Genomic DNA, 21,608 nt, shown 5'->3' on the forward strand with positions numbered 1-21,608 from the left:
GAGAAGGAATGTAAGGAATGCAATTAAGAAAAATAACGGAGCCAGGAGAGATACGCCAGTATGAAATGTGTGCATAACCAGAAGAGAAGAGAATAAAATGGAGTTTCTTTGTTTATGAAATAATGTGCTTGATAAAAGTTATTTGTACTTGCTGAATTTATACCAGAAACCAGAACAGGGTGGGGGGCTGCACATTTGAAGATGGAGCCCAATCAGTAGTAAAATAGATGCCACTGAGTTGATTTGGACATAGGTGGTTCACTTTTCAGGGACTGCATCGATTCCTGGCTCGAGAGAAAGTTTTGGCTGCCTTGAAGGAGAAAGGACTCTATCGGGGTGCGAAAGACCATTGCTTAGTCCTCCCGGTTTGCAGGTAATGGGACCCTGAAATGTTTTCTGGTGGGCTTCCTATTTGTCCCCCTTTGCCTCCCTCCCTTCAGGGTCATGGATCAGATTTTGTGGGAAGCTATCAAGAAGCCGCGGGAAGCTAGACAGGGTAAACATTTAACAAAAATATATATTCTCTATAACATATCGTATGCTAGTACTGATGATATGACCTAGTTTGGTAATTAAACATCTGCAAGAAAACCATCAAAGACAGAGAGCACCAAGGACCTCATAGGAACCTTAAATGCACTTTACAAAGGTCTTCCAAGGCCATACTTAGCTTTAATTATACAATTCAGTTTATAATTTGCAAAATTTAATAAATAAAACTTTTTAAAAATTGTGCAATTCGAGCATCCATATATTTATTAACTTTTTAGAAGTTGTATTGATAATGTAAGCTTCTTCCACCTGAACTGTAAAAAATATGACTTCAGTAACCGAGTTGTCGAAGCGTGGAACTCATTACCGGACTCCATAGTGTCATCCCCAAACCCCCAACACTTTACCCTTAGATTATCCACGGTTGACCTATCCAGATTCCTAAGAGGTCAGTACAAGTGCACTAGAGTGCCTTCCGTCCCCTGTCCTATTGCTCTCCTCTATCTCCTATACCTTTCTTCTATTCCTATATCTCTTCTTCTATTCTTTCATTGACATGTTCAATTACTATATCTTCTTTTGTATTCTTTCATAGATATATTTTAGTATGAATATCTCCTCTATAACCTTCTTCATGTATTTTACTACATATATATATATATATATATATATATATATATATATATATATATATATATATATATATATATATATGTCACATGTTTAAGCTGAATTTGAAAATTAAGGGAGACTAGGATAGATCTATTTCGGCCTTATTTTGGCCTCATCAGCTAGCCATACCCACTGGGACTTGAACCTGCAACCTTTGCCTTGTAAGGCAGAGAATTATCCTCTAGGCTACAGTATCCAATCCCTTCAGCTCTGTACCAGGGAAGGGTTACATTTTGTGTCGAATCACCCTGGTATATTGAAGGAACATCACAGCTCCTTTTTTGCCTCTCGGCCCAACCCAGGGCCATTTCCAAGGCAGTTAATTTTATTGATAGCCGACAATTCTATCTGTATGTGTCACATGTTTAAGCTGAATTTGAAAATTAAGGGAGACTAGGATAGATCTATTTCGGCCTTATTTTGGCCTCATCAGCTAGCCATACCCACTGGGACTTGAACCTGCAACCTTTGCCTTGTAAGGCAGAGAATTATCCTCTAGGCTACAGTATCCAATCCCTTCAGCTCTGTACCAGGGAAGGGTTACATTTTGTGTCGAATCACCCTGGTATATTGAAGGAACATCACAGCTCCTTTTTTGCCTCTCGGCCCAACCCAGGGCCATTTCCAAGGCAGTTAATTTTATTGATAGCCGACAATTCTATCTGTATGTGTCACATGTTTAAGCTGAATTTGAAAATTAAGGGAGACTAGGATAGATCTATTTCGGCCTTATTTTGGCCTCATCAGCTAGCCATACCCACTGGGACTTGAACCTGCAACCTTTGCCTTGTAAGGCAGAGAATTATCCTCTAGGCTACAGTATCCAATCCCTTCAGCTCTGTACCAGGGAAGGGTTACATTTTGTGTCGAATCACCCTGGTATATTGAAGGAACATCACAGCTCCTTTTTTGCCTCTCGGCCCAACCCAGGGCCATTTCCAAGGCAGTTAATTTTATTGATAGCCGACAATTCTATCTGTATGTGTCACATGTTTAAGCTGAATTTGAAAATTAAGGGAGACTAGGATAGATCTATTTCGGCCTTATTTTGGCCTCATCAGCTAGCCATACCCACTGGGACTTGAACCTGCAACCTTTGCCTTGTAAGGCAGAGAATTATCCTCTAGGCTACAGTATCCAATCCCTTCAGCTCTGTACCAGGGAAGGGTTACATTTTGTGTCGAATCACCCTGGTATATTGAAGGAACATCACAGCTCCTTTTTTGCCTCTCGGCCCAACCCAGGGCCATTTCCAAGGCAGTTAATTTTATTGATAGCCGACAATTCTATCTGTATGTGTCACATGTTTAAGCTGAATTTGAAAATTAAGGGAGACTAGGATAGATCTATTTCGGCCTTATTTTGGCCTCATCAGCTAGCCATACCCACTGGGACTTGAACCTGCAACCTTTGCCTTGTAAGGCAGAGAATTATCCTCTAGGCTACAGTATCCAATCCCTTCAGCTCTGTACCAGGGAAGGGTTACATTTTGTGTCGAATCACCCTGGTATATTGAAGGAACATCACAGCTCCTTTTTTGCCTCTCGGCCCAACCCAGGGCCATTTCCAAGGCAGTTAATTTTATTGATAGCCGACAATTCTATCTGTATGTGTCACATGTTTAAGCTGAATTTGAAAATTAAGGGAGACTAGGATAGATCTATTTCGGCCTTATTTTGGCCTCATCAGCTAGCCATACCCACTGGGACTTGAACCTGCAACCTTTGCCTTGTAAGGCAGAGAATTATCCTCTAGGCTACAGTATCCAATCCCTTCAGCTCTGTACCAGGGAAGGGTTACATTTTGTGTCGAATCACCCTGGTATATTGAAGGAACATCACAGCTCCTTTTTTGCCTCTCGGCCCAACCCAGGGCCATTTCCAAGGCAGTTAATTTTATTGATAGCCGACAATTCTATCTGTATGTGTCACATGTTTAAGCTGAATTTGAAAATTAAGGGAGACTAGGATAGATCTATTTCGGCCTTATTTTGGCCTCATCAGCTAGCCATACCCACTGGGACTTGAACCTGCAACCTTTGCCTTGTAAGGCAGAGAATTATCCTCTAGGCTACAGTATCCAATCCCTTCAGCTCTGTACCAGGGAAGGGTTACATTTTGTGTCGAATCACCCTGGTATATTGAAGGAACATCACAGCTCCTTTTTTGCCTCTCGGCCCAACCCAGGGCCATTTCCAAGGCAGTTAATTTTATTGATAGCCGACAATTCTATCTGTATGTGTCACATGTTTAAGCTGAATTTGAAAATTAAGGGAGACTAGGATAGATCTATTTCGGCCTTATTTTGGCCTCATCAGCTAGCCATACCCACTGGGACTTGAACCTGCAACCTTTGCCTTGTAAGGCAGAGAATTATCCTCTAGGCTACAGTATCCAATCCCTTCAGCTCTGTACCAGGGAAGGGTTACATTTTGTGTCGAATCACCCTGGTATATTGAAGGAACATCACAGCTCCTTTTTTGCCTCTCGGCCCAACCCAGGGCCATTTCCAAGGCAGTTAATTTTATATATGTTAAAAACATATATATATGTTTTTCTTATGTAAAGCTCTCTGCTTTACAATGCAGAAGCTTCCCAGATCGAATCCCAGTAAAGAAAGGGTGTGGCTAGCTGATGAGGCCTAATAAGGCCGAAATGGATCTATCCTAGTCTCCCTTAATTTTAAAATTCCAGCTAAAAACATTTAACACACACACACACATATATATATATATATATATATATATATATATATATATATATATATATATATATATATATATACACATACATACATACATACATACACCCACTAAAACACTAATTGTGTATTGGACTAACTAACTAACTAACTAACTAACTAACTAACTAACTAAATAAATAAATAAATAAATAAATAAATAAATAACTTTAAAGTTTTAACTCCTTTAATTCCTAGCTTTCTATTGATAACCTGTTCTGTTTTCATTTCTAAATTTTTGTTGTCACCTCATTCAAATGGAAAGATGGGGTCTAAATAAAATAAAAAAAGAACAAATAGATCGTAAGGAAGCAATTTTTTTTCCTCTCATAGCCGCTCTGGAGATGTGGTTGAAATCCTCTTGAAGAACCAGTGGTTTGTCCAAAGTGAAGCCATTGCTCAAAGCACCTTAGAGGTAACACTCCAATTCAAGGGTGGACAACTATGGCAACTTTATGACCTGTGGACTCCAACTCCCAGAATTCCTGAGGCAGCTGTAGTAGTCTCAGGAATTCTGGGAGTTGGAGTCCACAGGTCATAAAGTTGCCATAGTTACCAACCCCTGCTTTGTTTTTTTGGTGTGTGTGTGTGTGTCTGAATAATTGATGGGCATATCAATATCTTATTTATTTTGAGAATGTAATACTGTACCTGTAATAAATATTAATAGTTGGCAGCCATTATTATTATTATTATTATTTATTTATTTATTTTATTTATTTTTATTAGATTTGTATGCCGCCCCCCTCCGCAGACTCGGGGCAGCTCACAACAGTGATAAAACATTATACAATGACAAATCTAATATTAAAGTCTAAAATAACAAATCTAACATTAAAAGTCTAAAAGCCCCATTATTTAAAAATCATACACACAAACATACCATGCATAAAACTACATAGGCAAGATAAATGCTTTATCGTGCCTGATTCTGTATACCATTTACTAACATAGCAATCAAGTCCGCACATATTGCTAAGCTAAAATAAAATGCTATTATGGCTTCTTGTGACCTGTGATTCCAGCCATAAGATTTGAAGCTTTGCTGTAGAGATATACCGTGTTTCCCCGAAAGTAAGACAGTGTCTTACTTTCTTTTTATCCCCAAAAGCCCCACTATGTCTTACTTTCGGGGTATGTCTTATATTGGAAAAAAATTGTCGGATTTTTTGTTTTAACCATAAAATTAACATTTATTAACAACCTGAACAGACGGAGGCGGCAGACGCGGTGACGTATGGAGGGGGGGCGGCGCGGAAGTGGGCAGGAGGCAGCGCTCATTAAGATCAGAGGGAGGTGGCAGACGCGGCAACGTATGGAGAGGGGGACGGTGCGGACGTGGGCAGGAGGCGGCGCGCAGCTAGATGAGAGGGAGGCGGCAATACCCCCGTGTTTCCCGGAAAGTAAGACATATGTCTTACTTTCGGGGTACGGCTTATATTAGCCGACCCCCCTGAAACCCCCAATACGTCTTACAATCGGGGGTGTCTTACTATCGGGGAAACAGGGTATGATGGTGTCAAATTATACAGGCTTGTCATAAGCACATTTATGAAGAAGATAACAATAGATTCTTTAAGAATTCACCTCTCCTGTTTGTCTCCCAAGGCTGTGGAATCTGGATCTTTGAAGCTCATACCCCAATTTTATGAGAAAAACTGGAGGACTTGGCTCTTGAACATCAAGTAAGACACATGAGACAACAATAATAATAATTACAACCACAACCACAACAACAGAGTTGGGAGAGACCCTGGAGGTCTCCTAGTCCAACTGCCTGCTTAGGCAGGAAACCCTACACCACGTCAGACAAATGGTTATCCAACATCTTCATCCAACAAATGAGATCTTCCATGAATGGTTTCATGTTCTTTTTATTATCTTCTACTTAGCTGGCTGGGATTCATATTTTTGAAGAATGGCTCAGCATTGTAACCTCCACCTCTATTGTAGATGAAAAATGCTCTTTATTAAATAATTCAATTCAATTTATTAGATTTGTATGCCGCCCCTCTCCGAAAGACTCGGGGCGGCTCACAACAATAATAAAAACAGTATAACAATGGAACAAATCTAATAATAAAATTACATTAAAAAACCCCAACAATTTAAAAACCATACAATACATACATACCAAACATAAAATATAAGAAAGCCTGGGGGAGATGTCTTAATTCCCCCATGTCTGGTGACAAAGGTGGGTCTTGAGTAACTTGCGAAAGACAAGGAGGGTGGGGGCCGTTCTAATCTCTGAGGGGAGATTAGAACAGAGGGCCGGGGCCACAACAGAGAAGGCTCTTCCCCTGGGGCCCGCCAAACGACATTGTTTGGTCGACGGGACCCGGAGAAGGCCAACTCTGTGGGACCTTATCGGCCGCTGGGATTCGTGCGGTAGAAGGCGGTTCTGGAGGTATTCTGGTCCAATGCCATGAAGGGCTTTAAAGGTCATTACCAACACTTTGAATTGTGACCGGAAACCGATCGGCAGCCAGTTTATTATTAAATTATTCTGCATTTGGTCACCACTGTTTGGTCTTGTTAGTGGTAGCGTTGCATGGTCTCTTGAGCTGAGCTTTTGCAGAGATTGCAACTCCATGGAAATTATGCAAAATATGGTCTTAGCTTAGGGAAGAGCAAACTTGGTTGGTTTTAAATTATAGGAAGCTTGCTTCCTGTCATTCAAGATACTGCTAATAAGCGCCATGTGCTTAGAGCTCTTAGCATTGTTGGAGACCCACACACCCACTTTACAGTCTGAATCTGTTGTTCCGCTCTGGGAGGAGGTTTCGAAGTGTTTCTAGCAAGACTGCCAGAGAGTGTGACAGCTTTGTTCCTTATGCCATTTGTCTGGCAAACTCTCAAGAATCGTTTTTCTCGCCAGGTACATGTTTCTCTGTGTCATAATATATGTGGATATATGCAATTTTGTGTGTAAACATATTTATTTTATTTATTTTATTTATTTATTGGATTTGTATGCCGCCCCTCTCCGTGGACTCGGGGCGGCTAACAACAGTGACAAAAAACAGAATGTAAAAATCCAATACTACAACAGCTAAAAACCCTTGTTATAAAACCAGTCATACATACAAACATACCATGCATAAAATGTAGAAGCCTAGGGGGAAAGATTATCTTAATTCCCTCATGCCTGACGGCAGAGGTGGGTTTTGAGGAGCTTACAAAAGGCGAGGGTGGGGGCTATTCTAATCTCTGGAGAGAGTTGGTTCCAGAGGGTCGGGGCCGCCACAGAGAAGGCTCTTCCCCTGGGCCCCGCCAACTGACATTGTTTAGTTGACGGAACCCGGAGAAGGCCCACTCTGTGGGACCTAACTGGTCGCTGGGATTTGTGCGGCAGAAGGCGGTCCCTGAGATAATCTGGCCCGGTGTGTGTGTGTGTGTAACTGTTTGTTTGTTTGTTTACTGTATTTTTTGGAGTATGAGACGTACCTTTTTATCCACAAAGCAAGGTGAAAACTTGGGTGTAGCCCCACCCAGCCATTCCCATTTGATCTCTGCCTTCCAGCAATTTACTTCCTGGCAGCAAACAGAATCTGATTAGCACAAGCAACCAATTATCAGCTTCCTGACCCACAGCTGATTGAGCCTGCAGGCAGGCCAGGTGCTAAAACTGAAAGTGAAACTAGCTGCAAGGAGGCAAATTGCTGGCAGGTAGAAGTAGAGGCAGAGAGAAAATGTTATTTTCTTATGCTAATCAGACTGTTGGAACTGGATGCAAGGAGGTAAGTCAATAAATATAAATATCTATAGAATGTTCAAACTATTAAACCTTATTTTAAAGACTGCTTTATTATTGTTCTAGACAACCCAGCAAAATGAAGAAGCTTTTTAAAATAAATGCTTGATCTGAAGAGGCCCAGTGCTATAGTATCTTCATTAAGATAGCAGAGAATAATGTATACTTCCAGAAAGCCACATCAATTTTAACAGCATCTGTACAACTGTGTCCTGTTTTAGTATTAAGATAAGGCAGCTGAGCTAAACCCTAACTTAGTAATGTTTGGAGTAGATCTATTTGAATAATTGGGAGGGGTTATTGTGACTACATTCAAGGAAACTTAATGGCGTTAATACACTGCCATAATTTACATTTCGATCTGAGTCTTCGGAGAGGGGCGGCATACAAATCTAATTATTATGATTATGATTATGATGATGATGATGATGATGATTATTGTTATTATTATTATTATTATTATTATTCCAATTCTTTGCTATTTCTATGGGTCAGGCACACATGCAAAGAAACACACAACAAACAGTATATATCAACTTTATTCTTTGCTATTTGGCAAATTGCTGGGAGGCAGAGTGTGAGAAAAATGTAAAGATTGATGATTTATTTTTGTAAAAGGAACAAGAATGCAGCCATATTTTGTTACAGAACCACACAGGTAGAATTTTTCCCCCTTGTTTTCCTGTCCTGAAAAATATTCTGAAAAATACGGTAGTGATGCTTAGTGTATACAGTGTTCCCTCGATTTTTGCGGGTTCAAACTTCGCGAAAAGTCTTTACCACGGTTTTTCAAAAATATTAATTAAAAAATACTTCGTGGGTTTTTTCCCTATACCACGTTTTTCCCCACCCGATGACGTCATATCTCATCGCCAAACTTTCGTCTGCTTTTAATTAATATTTTTTTAATAAACTTTAATAAATAAACATGGTGAGTAATAATCTAAATGGTTGCTAAGGGAATGGAAAATTGCAATTTAGGGGTTTAAAGTGTTAAGGGAAGGTTTGTGATACTGTTCATAGCCAAAAATAGTGTATTTACTTCCGCATCTCTACCTCGCGGAAATTCGACTTTCGTGGGCGGTCTCGGAACGCATGCCCCGCGAAAATCGAGGGAACACTGTATTGGAGGTGAAGACCCTTTTGAGAACTGTATGCAATGAAATTTTATTTTAATGTATGCCAATTAGTGCACATTTGTCAAAGTGACAATAAAAATTATTCTAGTCTAGTCTAACTTCATGCAGCAGAATTTCTTATCTTTTAAATCTGCTCATGCTGTGTTTCTGGTGTTCTCGCTTAGTGACTGGTGCATTTCTCGACAACTGTGGTGGGGTCATCAGATTCCAGCCTATCGGGTCATGCTTCCTGGGTCACCTGATCTAGAAGAGGTAAGCATCAACCTTTCTAACTGTAGATCACAACTGTAAACGAATGCTTGTCTGTTTCCCTCAGCCACCGTGCAACTTATAGAAACATAGAAACATAGAAGACTGACGGCAGAAAAAGAGCTCATGGTCCAACTAGTCTGCCCTTATACTATTTCCTGTATTTTATCTTACAATGGATATATGTTTATCCGAGGCATGTTTAAATTCAGTTACTGTGGATTTACCAACCACGTCTGCTGGAAGTTTGTTCCAAGCATCTACTACTCTTTCAGTAAAATAATATTTTCTCATGTTGCCTTTGATCTTTCCCCCAACTAACTTCAGATTGTGTCCCCTTGTTCTTGTGTTCACTTTCCTATTAAAAACAATTCCCTCCTGGACCTTATTAAACCCTTTGAGATATTTAAATGTTTCGATCATTATATTCCTCTGTGTGTGCTTTTCAGAAGAAGGAGAGTGATGGGCTATGGGTAGTGGGCAGGACAGAAGCAGAAGCTCGGACGAAAGCAGCTGGCATGCTGGGAAAATCCGAACAGCAGCTGGAGTTGGTGAGAGGTAAAGCAACAATATAGGAGCTTATAGGTAGTCCTCAAATTACAACAGTTGGGTGACCATTCAAAGTTACAATAGCACTGGAAATAATAATAATTAATAAATAATAATTTATTAGATTTGTATGCCGCCCCTCTTAGAGGACTCGGAAGAAAAAAATGACATGAGCATTTTTCACATTTAGGACTATTGCCCGACCCCGCCTCTCAAACGGAGGTTTCAGGGGCTGGAACACCCCCCCACACACACACACACACACAAATGTGTTGTGGTTGGCTCAAGGCCAGCTCCTCTGTTAACAGATTTTGAACCGGATGAGCTGGGTCCATCGGAGCATCAGAGACCGGTGTGGCTCTTGAGGGTTCAGACAGTGAGGGGGAAGGAGAGATGGAAGCTGAAGTTGCTGGAGAGGTAGAGGCCCCTGCAGTGCCTGTGGAACCTCCAGTTAGAGCCTCATCTGTGTCAGATGGGGAGGGGGTGATTAATGACCTCATTGTAAACATCTGGGTGTAGAATTATGGGACGACAGGAGCAGCTGCACAGGCGCAGAAGAAGATCTTAAATCACAGCTGGGAGTAATTAGGGAATGCTGCAGCAGGCTTAAAAGGGGAGGTTTTGTGGGAGGTTCTTCGCAGGAGTTTGGTCATACACAGACATTCTTCTGCTGTCATTGCAGCTCTTAGCCAATTTGTAAAGCAATATATTTTTCCCTTTCAGAAGCCTCCAGTCTGTGTGTGTGTTTTGTCTTTCTCTGCTGCTCAACCAGGAGAACAAAAGGGAGGCTTCACAGGCTGTTTTCAGCCTCTGAAACTTTCCTTTGAGAGGCTGGGTGGGGCTACATTCAATGTAGAAGACGCACCCAAATTTTCTTTTCTTTTTTTAAATAAATAAAGTTTATTAATTAACAAAGGGTAAATGGGTAAATGTACTTATGCCCAAAAATTTTGGAAATTATTAGAAATTTGATAGATGCACCCAAATTTTCACCCTCTTTTTATCTGCGTCTTATACTCCGAAAAATGCGGTATTTCTATGAAACATTTTCCAAAAACATTTTGGCTTCACTGAATCTTTTACAATCAAAGGGGCTGTGAGATGATTTTAAAGGCAACATCTCCATTTGCTTTTCTCTTCAATAGATTCTGATGTCTTGGATACTTGGTTCTCCTCCAGCCTTTTCCCTTTTGCTGCTTTGGGCTGGCCCCACAAGGTGAGTGGAGAATTAGAGCAGTTGGCTTTATTTTATTTTATTTTATTTTAATATTGTTTGTTTGTTTGTTTAATTAATTAATTAGATTTGTATGCCGCCCCTCTCTGAGGACTAAGGGCGGCTTGCATTGACGATATTTTCAGTCTGGACAGGAAGTGAAAACCATGAGTACTAACAATGTCTTTATTTTAAGGACCCCCGGGATCCTGTCCCCCCCCTCCTGCTTATGACAACTTGAAATCTTTGCAAGTTGACACATGGGGCCTTCAGCAGATGCTCTCTCGGTGATTTCTCAAGACGGACAGGAACCTTGTGTAATCAAGTGTTCCCTAATGGTGAAGGTGATCTCAGAGGCATCTCTTGTTTCCCTCAGACAGAAGATCTCCAGCAATTCTTTCCCAACAGCCTTTTGGAGACTGGGAGCGATCTTCTGTTCTTTTGGGTCGCCCGGATGGTGATGCTGGGAAAACAGCTAACTGGAGAATTGCCTTTCTCTCAGGTGAGGGCTGGAAGCCAGGTGTCTTGCCTTTTGAGCTCTTGGGATTCACCTGAGGGCACAATAGGAATACCCAATTGAGAGACGGGAGCCAAAGTATCCATTAACTCTGAGAAGCTTCGCTTCGTCTAGGTCACTGATGGTGAACCTATGGCACGGGTGCCACAGCTGTCATGTGGAGCCATATCTGCTGGCACGTGAGCCGTTGTCCTAGCTCAGCTCCAATGTGCATGTGTGTGCTGGCCAGCTGATTTTTGCCTCGCACAGAGGCTCTGGGAGGACGTTTTTTGGTTTCCAGAGAGCGTCCCGGGCGATGTGGGAGGGCATTTTTACTCTTCCCTGGCTCCAGTGAAGCCTTGGGAGCCTGGGAAGGGCAAAACACGAGACTACTGAGCCCACCAGAAGTTGGGAAACAGGTGTTTATGGCCTCCGGTAGACAGGGGAAGCTCTTTTCGCCCTCCCCAGGCATTGAATTATGAGTGTGGGCACTCGTGTATGCGCAATAGCACATGCCCAGGCTCTTTCGGCACCCGAGGGAAAAAAGGTCGCCATCACTGGTCTAGGTTCTTTGTTAATTAATACAGTAGTACCTTTAGATACGAGCTGCTCCACATGCGAGTATTCCAAGTTACGAGCTGAGACGCAAGCAAAATTTCTGTTCGACACCCGAGCTCAAATTCGGGATACGAGCCGAGCGTCCACTAGGTGGCGCAAGAATTCCATTTTTTCCAGTTATCTCGGCGCGAAGAGCCAAATCTAAATGCATTCGTTCGAGATACGAATTGATCGACATACGAGCTCGGCTCTGGCACGAATTAAACTCGTATGTCGAGGTACCACTGTACTGTGTTCTCCCTCACAGTCTGCATTTTCTTTGTTGAGTTCCATTGGTTAATTTTTCTATCATCGTGAACTCACTCCTCTTTGGTTTGACATCGATTGTATTGGTCACACCGAATTCAGCTTAGATTGTTATTTAGACTGCCGTTGGCTTTATTATTGGTCGCATAGCAACTGTTTGAAATTTGAAGGCCCCCTTCACGATCACGTGACCAAACTTTAGCTCCCTAGCATTTACAGCCATGTGTAGCATTCCATAATTATCTGACTGCAGTTTATGATGCTTTTGCCAAAAACCAGCACTCCTGGTTTTCAGCAAAACTACACACATAACAAACCACTTTAAGCAAGTTTTTTTTTTTTAAATGACAGAAATGTTTGCAAAAAACCCATAGCATCTGTTTTACGACTGCCACAATCACTTAGTGGCTGCTATTAAGAAAAATCATAAAATCAGATTGGCCATATGACCAACCTGATTAGCGAGCATAGGAACATATGACCACAATGAGCAGACTCCATCAGGGGCCTAGGTCAAGGATTACCTGTACTGTATTTGTGATTCTGGATCATAACTAGGGGACTTTCATGACCTTTTATTGTCTTTCAATTCAATTCAATTCAGTTTATTAGATTTGTATGCCGCACCTTTCCGAAGACTCGGGGCGGCTCACAACAATAATAAAAACAATATTCCAGCGAAAACAAATCTAATATTAAAAAGCACATAAAACCCTATCATATTTTTAAAAAAGCAAACAACATATACATACCCAAACATAAATATAAAAAAGCCTGGGGGAAAGGTGTCTCAGCTCCCCCAAGCCTGGCGGTATAGATGGGTCTTGAGTAATTTACGAAAGACAAGGAGTGTGGGGGCAGTTCTAATCTCCGGGGGGAGTTGATTCCAGAGGGCTGGGGCTGCCACAGAGAAAGCTCTTCCCCTGGGGCCCGCCAAACGACATTGTTTAGTCGACGGGACCCGGAGAAGGCCAACTCTGTGGGACCTTATTGGTCGCTGGGATTCGTGCGGTAGCAGGCGGTTCCGGAGGTACTCTGGTCCAATGCCATGCAGGGCTTTAAAGGTCATAACCAACACTTTGAATTGTGACCGGAAACTGATCGGCAGCCAACGCAGGCCACAGAGTGTTGCAAAAACGTGGGCGAATCTAGGTAGCCCCACGATGGCTCTCGCGGCCGCGTTCTGCATGATCTGAAGTTTCCAAACACTTTTCAGAGGTAGCCCCATGTAGAGAGCGTTGCAGTAATCGAACCAATTATATGGTGTATATTAGAAATAAAGAATTCTGTGCCTTCAGTTTGATTGCACTCCACCAGCTACAGCCGAAGACAGTAAAGAATTGTAAAAACCGTAACCTAAAATAGGGAACATCATATTGTTTACTTCAGTTTTAGTTGAAGAATCATAATACATCTACTACAGGATAGGCAGTTACGTTGGGGCTTTCAATACCCACAATGTAGTTAATGACAAGTAATCATAGTTATACAAATAATTTGGAGGAATCAAGCCGGGGTTGGCAACCTTAAACACTCAGAAACCATTTGGACCCGTTTCCCACAGAAAAGAAAACACCGGGAGCCACAAAACTCTTCATGTACCTGACTATTTCCTGAACGGCCACCAAACTAACATATATAGTTGAATTAAAGATTCTGTTTTCTTCTGAAACTTGGTTGGCATACCAGGGCTCAAAAAGCTTAATAAATTTTGTGTCTGTAGGTGTTGCACATAGGCAGCTGTGACACATATTTTGAGTGACAGAGCCACAGCAGAGGGATGAAAGAGCCACATGCGACTCCAGAGCCGTGGGTTTGCTGATCCCTGGATCAAGCACTTCCACACTCCTAGAGTAGAGGATGTGATCTTAAGTTGCAGGATGGCACTTCTTCCTCATATGCCAGAAGGATTTTCTTAAAGTATTTGTTCATCAGTGAAATCATTTATTTATTTATTTATTAGATTTGTATGCCACCCCTCTCCGAAGACTCGGGGCGGCTAACAACAATAAAGAAGACAATGTAACAAATCTAATATTAAAAACAATCTAAAAAACCCCAATTTAAGAGACCACTCATACATACAAGCATATCATGTATAAAGTCTATAAGCCTAGGGGGAAGGGAAAAATTTCAATTCCCCCATGCCTGACGACAGAGGTGGATTTTAAGGAGCTTGCGAAAGGCAAGGAGGGTGGGGGCAACTCTGATATCTGGGGGGGAGCTGGTTCCAGAGGGTTGGGGCCGCCACAGAGAAGGCACTTCTCCTGGGTCCCGCCAAACGACATTGCTTAGTCGACGGGACCTGGAGAAGGCCAACTCTGTGGGACCTAACTGGTCGCTGGGATTCATGCGGCAGAAGGCGGTCCTGGAGATATTCTGGTCCGATGCCATGAAGGGCTTTATAGGTCATAACCAACACTTTGAATTAGGTAGAGAGCTGACGGACTTTTCTCTTAGATAATAATAATAATAATAATAATAATAATAATAATAATAATAATAATAATAATTTATTAGATTTGTATGCCGCCCCTCTCCGAAGACTCGGGGATGTCTTTGATATACAGAAGACACACAGCCATTGGTTAGAGAAGCTTGAACTTGGATTGAGCAGAAATTAGGACATGGTCACCTAACCGAACTTGGTTACCTCTCAGTGCTAGGATTTTATGAATTATGTGTCGGAGAAAAAAAAGAATCCAAGGTGAAGATTTTTTAGTAGAGTTTTGTGCTCCATCCTGTCTTCTTTCTCTCTGCTTCAGGTCTTCCTTCATTCCTTAATCCATGATGCTCATGGCAGGAAAATGAGCAAATCTCTAGGGAACGTGATTGACCCTTTGGATGTTATTCATGGGGCCTCTTTGCAGGTATTTTGCATTCATTTATTCGTTCGTTCGTTCGTTCATTCATTCATTGAATTTATATTGCCTCCTATTCACCCAGGACAACTCAAAGTGGCCTATAGAATATAAAACCACATTTAAAACAACAAAAGTAATAACAGGAATCAAATAAATTAATAATGTAATGTGATATGCAATGCATAATACAATTGATTGATTGATTGATTGATTGATTGGATTTGTATGCTGCCCCTCTCCGGAGACTCGGGGCGGCTAACAGCAATAATAAGACAGCATATAACAATAATCCAATACTAAAAACAATTTAAAAACCCATTATAATAAAAACTAAACATACATACAGACATACCATGCATAAAATTGTAAAGGCCTAGGGGAAAAGGGTATCTCAATTCCCTCATGCCTGGCGGCAGAGGTGGGTTTTAAGTAGCTTATGAAAGGCGAGGGTGGGGGCAATTCTAATCTCTGGGGGGGAGTTGGTTCCAGAGGGCCGGGGCCGCCACAGAGAAGGTTCTTCCCCTGGGTCCCGCCAAGCGGCATTGTTTAGTTGACGGGACCCGGAGAAGACCCACTCTGTGGGACCTAACTGGTCGCTGGGATTCGTGTAGCAGAAGGTGGTCCCAGAGATAATCTGGTCCGGTGCCATGAAGGGCTTTATAGGTCATAACCAACAGTTTGAATTATGACCGGAAACTGATCAATACAATACAATTACACTTACAATGCAATTCAGTTCAATGCAACGCAATGCAATTACAATACAATACAATCAACACCAACACTTGCCTCAGCGACAACAAATCACACAAGCCATTTAGTGGACTCCATCCCGCTCTGGGTTCCCCAGTCCCGCTGGCAGGACTAGGTCTTCAATACCTTCCAGAAGGCTATTAGAGTGGGGCCATTCTAATCTCTGAGGGAATGATGTTCCAGGGAGAGGGAGCCACCATGGAGAAGGCCCTTCTGGGTCCCACCAGGTGTACCTCCCTCGGGGATGGGACCCGCAGCATTCCCTGCCTCCTTGCTCTGGTGGGTCAGATAGATGTGAAGGCATTTAAGAGTTTCTTTCATAGCCTTCCCTTTGAGTTTTTTAAAAAAAAATCCTCCCAACTGGGCTTATTTCTACAACAGCAGATATTAAGGTTAGGGTTAGCTCAGAGACTCGGAATCTTCTTAAAGAAGGGAATAAGGAATGCTTCATCTTAAAGTACCTTGAAAGTACTTTAAAGTTTTTATACTTTAAGGTATGTTTAAAAAAAATTAAGTACCTGGGGGCTTATATCTTGAAAAAAATGAGAAAAACTCTGTCCAAATTCCAGTGCTATGATTTTGGGGAAAGGTTTTAGGTAGGCTATAAATATGAATTTGGGTTGTGTCGGCATTCCACGCTGGTCTAAACAGCCAATGATCGAAATACTGTATTTGAACCAGTGTAGATGTGGCAGTGGTGGTTGTTCAGTCAATAATACACATATAGTAAAGGTATTGTTTACAAGATATACAATATCTCCATAATATTAATGCAGTCCACAATACATCTCTTATTTGCACGTAGCAGGTACATATACTATTACATATATTCTCTTATTCGACAGCAAATACCTTTACAACATTACAGTGGTACCTCTACTTAGGAAACTTAATTCATTCCGTGACCAGATTCTTAAGCAGAAACATAGAAACATAGAAGTCTGACGGCAGAAAAAGACCTCATGGTCCATCTAGTCTGCCCTTATAGTATTTTCTGTATTTTATCTTAGGATGGATATATGTTTATCCCAGGCATGTTTAAATTCAGTTACTGTGGATTTATCTACCACATCTGCTGGAAGTTTGTTCCAAGGATCTACTACTCTTTCAGTAAAATAATATTTTCTCATGTTGCTTTTGATCTTTCCCCCAACTAACTTCAGATTGTGTCCCCTTGTTCTTGTGTTCACTTTCCTATTAAAAACACTTCCCTCCTGGACCTTATTTAATCCTTTAATATATTTAAATGTTTCGATCATGTCCCCCCTTTTCCTTCTGTCCTCCAGACTATACAGATTGAGTTCATTAAGTATTTCCTGATACGTTTTATGCTTAAGGCCTTCCACCATTCTTGTAGCCCGCCTTTGGACCCGTTCAATTTTGTCAATATCTTTTTGTAGGTGAGGTCTCCAGAACTGAACACAGTACAGTATTCCAAATGTGGTCTCACCAGCATTCTATATAGTGGGATCATAATCTCCCTCTTCCTGCTTGTTATACCTCTAGCTATGCAGCCAAGCATCCTACTTGCTTTCCCTACCGCCTGACTGCACTGTTCACCCATTTTGAGACTGTCAGAAATCACTACCCCTAAATCCTTTTCTTTTGAAGTATTTGCCAACACTGAACTGCCAATACAATACTCAGATTGAGGATTCCTTTTCCCCAAAAAGTTTGTAAGAAGCAGCAATTTTTCCCATAGAAATCAATGTAAAAGCAAATAATGTGTGCGACTGGGGAAACCACAGGGAGGGTGGAGGCCCTGTTTCGTCCCAGGAGATTCCTAGAGAGGCCTCACGGAGGCTTCTCCCCGTCTTTTCCAGCCCTGTTTCCACCCAGGAGATTCCTAGAGAGGCCGCACAGAGGCTTCTCCCCACCTTTTCCAGCCCTGTTTCCTCCCAGGAGATTTCTTGAGAGGCCGCACAGAGGCTTCTCTCCACCTTTTCCAGCCCTGTTTCCTCCCAGGAGATTCCTAGAGAGGCCCCACGGAGGCTTCTCCCTGTCTTTTCCAACCCTGTTTCCTCCCAGGAGATTCCTAGGAGGCCCCACAGAGGCTTCTCCCCACTTTTTCCAACCCTGTTTCCTCCCAGGAGATTCCTAGAGAGGCCCCACGGAGGCTTCTCCCCGTCTTTTCCAACCCCGTTTCCTCCCAGGAGATTCCTAGGAGGCCCCACAGAGGCTTCTCCCTGCCTTTTCCAGTTACAGTTTTGGAGGCTCAGGTTTGTAAGCGGAAAATGGTTCTTGAGAAGAGGCAAAAAAATCTTGAACACCCGGTTCTTATCTAGAAAAGTTCATAAGTAGTGGCATTTGTAGGTAGAGGTATCACTGTATGGTATATTCTACACAGTATATTGCACACAGTCCAGATATTAATACTAACCAGCATATATACACCAACAATACAATGTAAGGCAACAGAACAGACTCAATGCAACAACAACAACTCAACGGAATGCAACTACAGAATGTAACAGAGAACAACACATCTGTCTCCCTTTTGTATTGGCAGTTCTGTGTTAGCAAAAACGTTAGAAGAAAAGGATTTAGGGGTAGTGATTTCTGACAGTCTCAAAATGGGTGAACAGTGCAGTCAGGCGGTAGGGAAAGCAAGTAGGATGCTTGGCTGCATAGCTAGAGGTATAACAAGCAGGAAGAGGGAGATTATGATCCCGCTATATAGAATGCTGGTGAGACCACATTTGGAATACTGTGTTCAGTTCTGGAGACCTCACCTACAAAAAGATATGGACAAAATTGAACGGGTCCAAAGACGGGCTACAAGAATGGTGGAAGGTCTTAAGCATAAAACGTATCAGGAAAGACTTCATGAACTCAATCTGTATAGTCTGGAGGACAGAAGGAAAAGGGGGGACATGATCGAAACATTTAAATATGTTAAAGGATTAAATAAGGTCCAGGAGAGAAGTGTTTTTAATAGGAAAGTGAACACAAGAACAAGGGGACACAATCTGAAGTTAGTTGGGGGAAAGATCAAAAGCAACATGAGAAAATATTATTTTACTGAAAGAGTAGTAGATCCTTGGAACAAACTTCCAGCAGACGTGGTAGATAAATCCACAGTAACTGAACTTAAACATGCCTGGGATAAACATAGATCCATCCTAAGATAAAATACAGAAAATAGTATAAGGGCAGACTAGATGGACCATGAGGTCTTTTTTTGCCGTCAGACTTCTATGTTTCTATGTTTCTTATATACGGTAGCTAAATTGCAGTCTAGCTCATAATTGCCACCTATTAATACTACTATTTTCTCCTAACATACAATGCTGGTTTATCTCCATATATTGAAAACCCAACCCATACAGTACTTGGTATTGATAAGGTGCCTGGAGGTTTCTTTTGGTCAGTCATTGGCTGCTTCTGTTCCTGTCTCAGGTCCTACAACAGAAGCTAAAGGACAGCAATTTGAGTCCGCGAGAGCTTGTCATTGGTACAGAAGGCCTGGTAATCTCTTTTCCTTATTGTCCGTCCCCCACCTTCATCCGTCTCTCTTCCCATGGCCCTTGTGATCTCAGTGGTCCTCTCTCTGCTCCCTTTCAGCTGCAGAATTTTCCTCAAGGAATCGCTGAAAGTGGCTCGGATGCTCTGCGGTTTGCTCTCTGCCGTTACGATGCCCAGGGTGAGAAATCTATTCATTCGGTCCTTCTCTCACGATGTGGATCTGTTGCTGGCCCTTTAAGAACTCCTAAGAAGAATCACAAAACCGACAATTTATTATTGACTTGGCCATCGGTCAAGCTCCAGGTAGTTGGCCAACTAAGAAGGCTAGGAATGATACAGCTTTTGGCAAAGTCTCTTTCATGCTGGTTTGGTTCAAAATATAACCTTGGAAATTGTAAGGGTCAAGTCCCACCCAGACTTACCATATTTTCCAGAGTATGATGCAAGCTTTTCTCCCCTAAAAAAGGCAGAAATGTTGTGCGACTTATACACCGGACACATCATTTTTGGCCTCCGGAAGCCCTGCCCCTACGTCCTATTTTTGTGGAAAATGGGCTTGTTCTTTTGCAAAAACATGTACAGAAGTTTTGAGAGGCCTGCAGAGTGCTCCTGGGGGCTGGGATAAGGCAAAAATGCCTGTTTTTGCAAAAACGGGCCATTTTTCACAAAAATGGGCATTTTTGCCTTCTCCCAGCTCCCAGGAGCACTGGTGTAGGCCTCCCAAACTCTATGTGACCCATTTTTCACAAATACTTTTTTTCTTACTCTTTGAAATCTTGGTGCATCTCACCCTTCCTTCCTTCCTTCCTTCCTTCCTTCCTTCCTTCCTTCCTTCCTTCCTTCCTTCCTTCCTTCCTTCCCTCCCTCCCTCCCTCCCTCCATCCCTTCCTCCCTCCATCCCAGTCCTACAAGTCCATATATCTTAAAGTTTCTAAGGCTGTGAATCACTGTTTTAACTATTATACCAAGCTGGCTTTCTTGCAATCAAGAACCTCCTGTTTATTTTTTTAAATTTAAAGGAGATGTGGAAAAAGTCAGAAGAATTAGGAAATTGTCCTAATTGGGGTGTCCGGAGAGATATTATGAGAGGAATCAATAGGCACCATGTAGTTAGTCTTGACATCATGATATAATACAACTACTGCTTGTATAAATTAATGGCAACTGTGTATCATAGGTGCACTTGAAAATTTAGACTCTACTTAATTCATATCCCAACAGGTACTAGTATTAATCTAGATATGGCAGAGACGGAAAAAGCCTCCCATTTCTGTAATAAGGTGTGGAATGCCCTAAAGTTCACTTTTGCAGCTTTGGGAGAAAATTTTGTCCCACTGGATCCAGAGCAGGTAACTGGGTGTGACAACTGTGATGAAATTGTGTGAAAATGAAATTTTATTTTAATGTATGCCAATTAGTGCACATTCAAAGTGACAATAAAAGTTATTCTAGTCTAGTCTATAGATGATGTAACGTGATGCAGCCGAATTTCTTATCTTTTAAACCTCTTCATGCATGGATAGATAGCACAAAGGCAACATGACTCTGAATTATCTTTCTTTACACCTTCCAGGTCTTCCCAAGTTTTCCGATGGACCAGTGGATTTTGAGCCGTCTCTATCACACAGCAGAACTTTGTGCCCAGCACTTTGAGAATTACAAGCTGCATTCTGTGGCCAACGCTATTTATCTTTTCTGGCTGCAAGATTTTTGCAGCACCTATATGGTAAGCTTAGTCTTGATTCAACGACCCCATTTGCGGTAGGAGGAGCATAGTTTGGCCTAGGAAATCATGCAGGTTGATGTTAAGAAATAAAATTATCAGTGTGATGGAAGGAATGTAAACTAAATTTACAATTATTAGACATAAAATCTCCCTCTCCTCTCCATCTTATGGATTAGGAGAGAAAACACAAATATTGTTTGTAACCCAGTTCAACATTCCAGGGTTCAGCGTAATCACCTTCACATATTCCTTGCAGGGATTGCTGCTAGACCTTCGCACTTGGGATACAGTAGTCCCTCGCTATATCGCGCTTCACCTACCGCGGCTTCACTTCATCGCGGTTTTCAAGAAATATTTCTTAGGATATATGAGAGAGAGAGAGAGATTATGTATACGTATGAGAGAGAAAGAGAATGTTGTTGCTTTATTGTTTTTTATTATTTTTATTAGTTTTAAGTTATATTATATATGTACTACTGTGATATGTATTTTGTAAGAGTGTGGGAAGGGTTTATAAACACGTAAAACAATGAAAACTTACCAAACAATTACAATATAAATACTTAAATAAGTACGATCAGTCGATAAATTCCACATCGCGGATTTCACCTATCGCGGCCGGGTCTGGAA

The 21,608-nt window shown here is 41.7% G+C and overlaps 1 protein-coding gene across 3 annotated transcripts in view; it reads left to right on the forward strand.

Annotated features, from left to right (window-relative positions):
• VARS2 (valyl-tRNA synthetase 2, mitochondrial) overlaps positions 1-21,608 on the forward strand; it is a 59,673-nt gene that overhangs the window by 30,849 nt on the left and 7,216 nt on the right. For all 3 annotated transcript variants that reach the window (XM_070737866.1, XM_070737864.1, XM_070737867.1), the window contains 12 exons: positions 270-373; positions 4,237-4,318; positions 5,512-5,588; positions 8,964-9,051; positions 9,498-9,606; positions 10,743-10,813; positions 11,187-11,312; positions 14,936-15,040; positions 19,187-19,255; positions 19,352-19,430; positions 20,474-20,601; positions 20,826-20,978. In XM_070737866.1, coding sequence (XP_070593967.1) covers positions 270-373; positions 4,237-4,318; positions 5,512-5,588; positions 8,964-9,051; positions 9,498-9,606; positions 10,743-10,813; positions 11,187-11,312; positions 14,936-15,040; positions 19,187-19,255; positions 19,352-19,430; positions 20,474-20,601; positions 20,826-20,978 — 1,191 coding nt within the window. The remainder of the gene's footprint in view (positions 1-269; positions 374-4,236; positions 4,319-5,511; positions 5,589-8,963; positions 9,052-9,497; positions 9,607-10,742; positions 10,814-11,186; positions 11,313-14,935; positions 15,041-19,186; positions 19,256-19,351; positions 19,431-20,473; positions 20,602-20,825; positions 20,979-21,608) is intronic.

Source organism: Erythrolamprus reginae, chromosome 2 (genome assembly GCF_031021105.1).
Source record: "Erythrolamprus reginae isolate rEryReg1 chromosome 2, rEryReg1.hap1, whole genome shotgun sequence".
NCBI classification, from domain to species: Eukaryota; Metazoa; Chordata; class Lepidosauria; order Squamata; family Dipsadidae; genus Erythrolamprus; species Erythrolamprus reginae.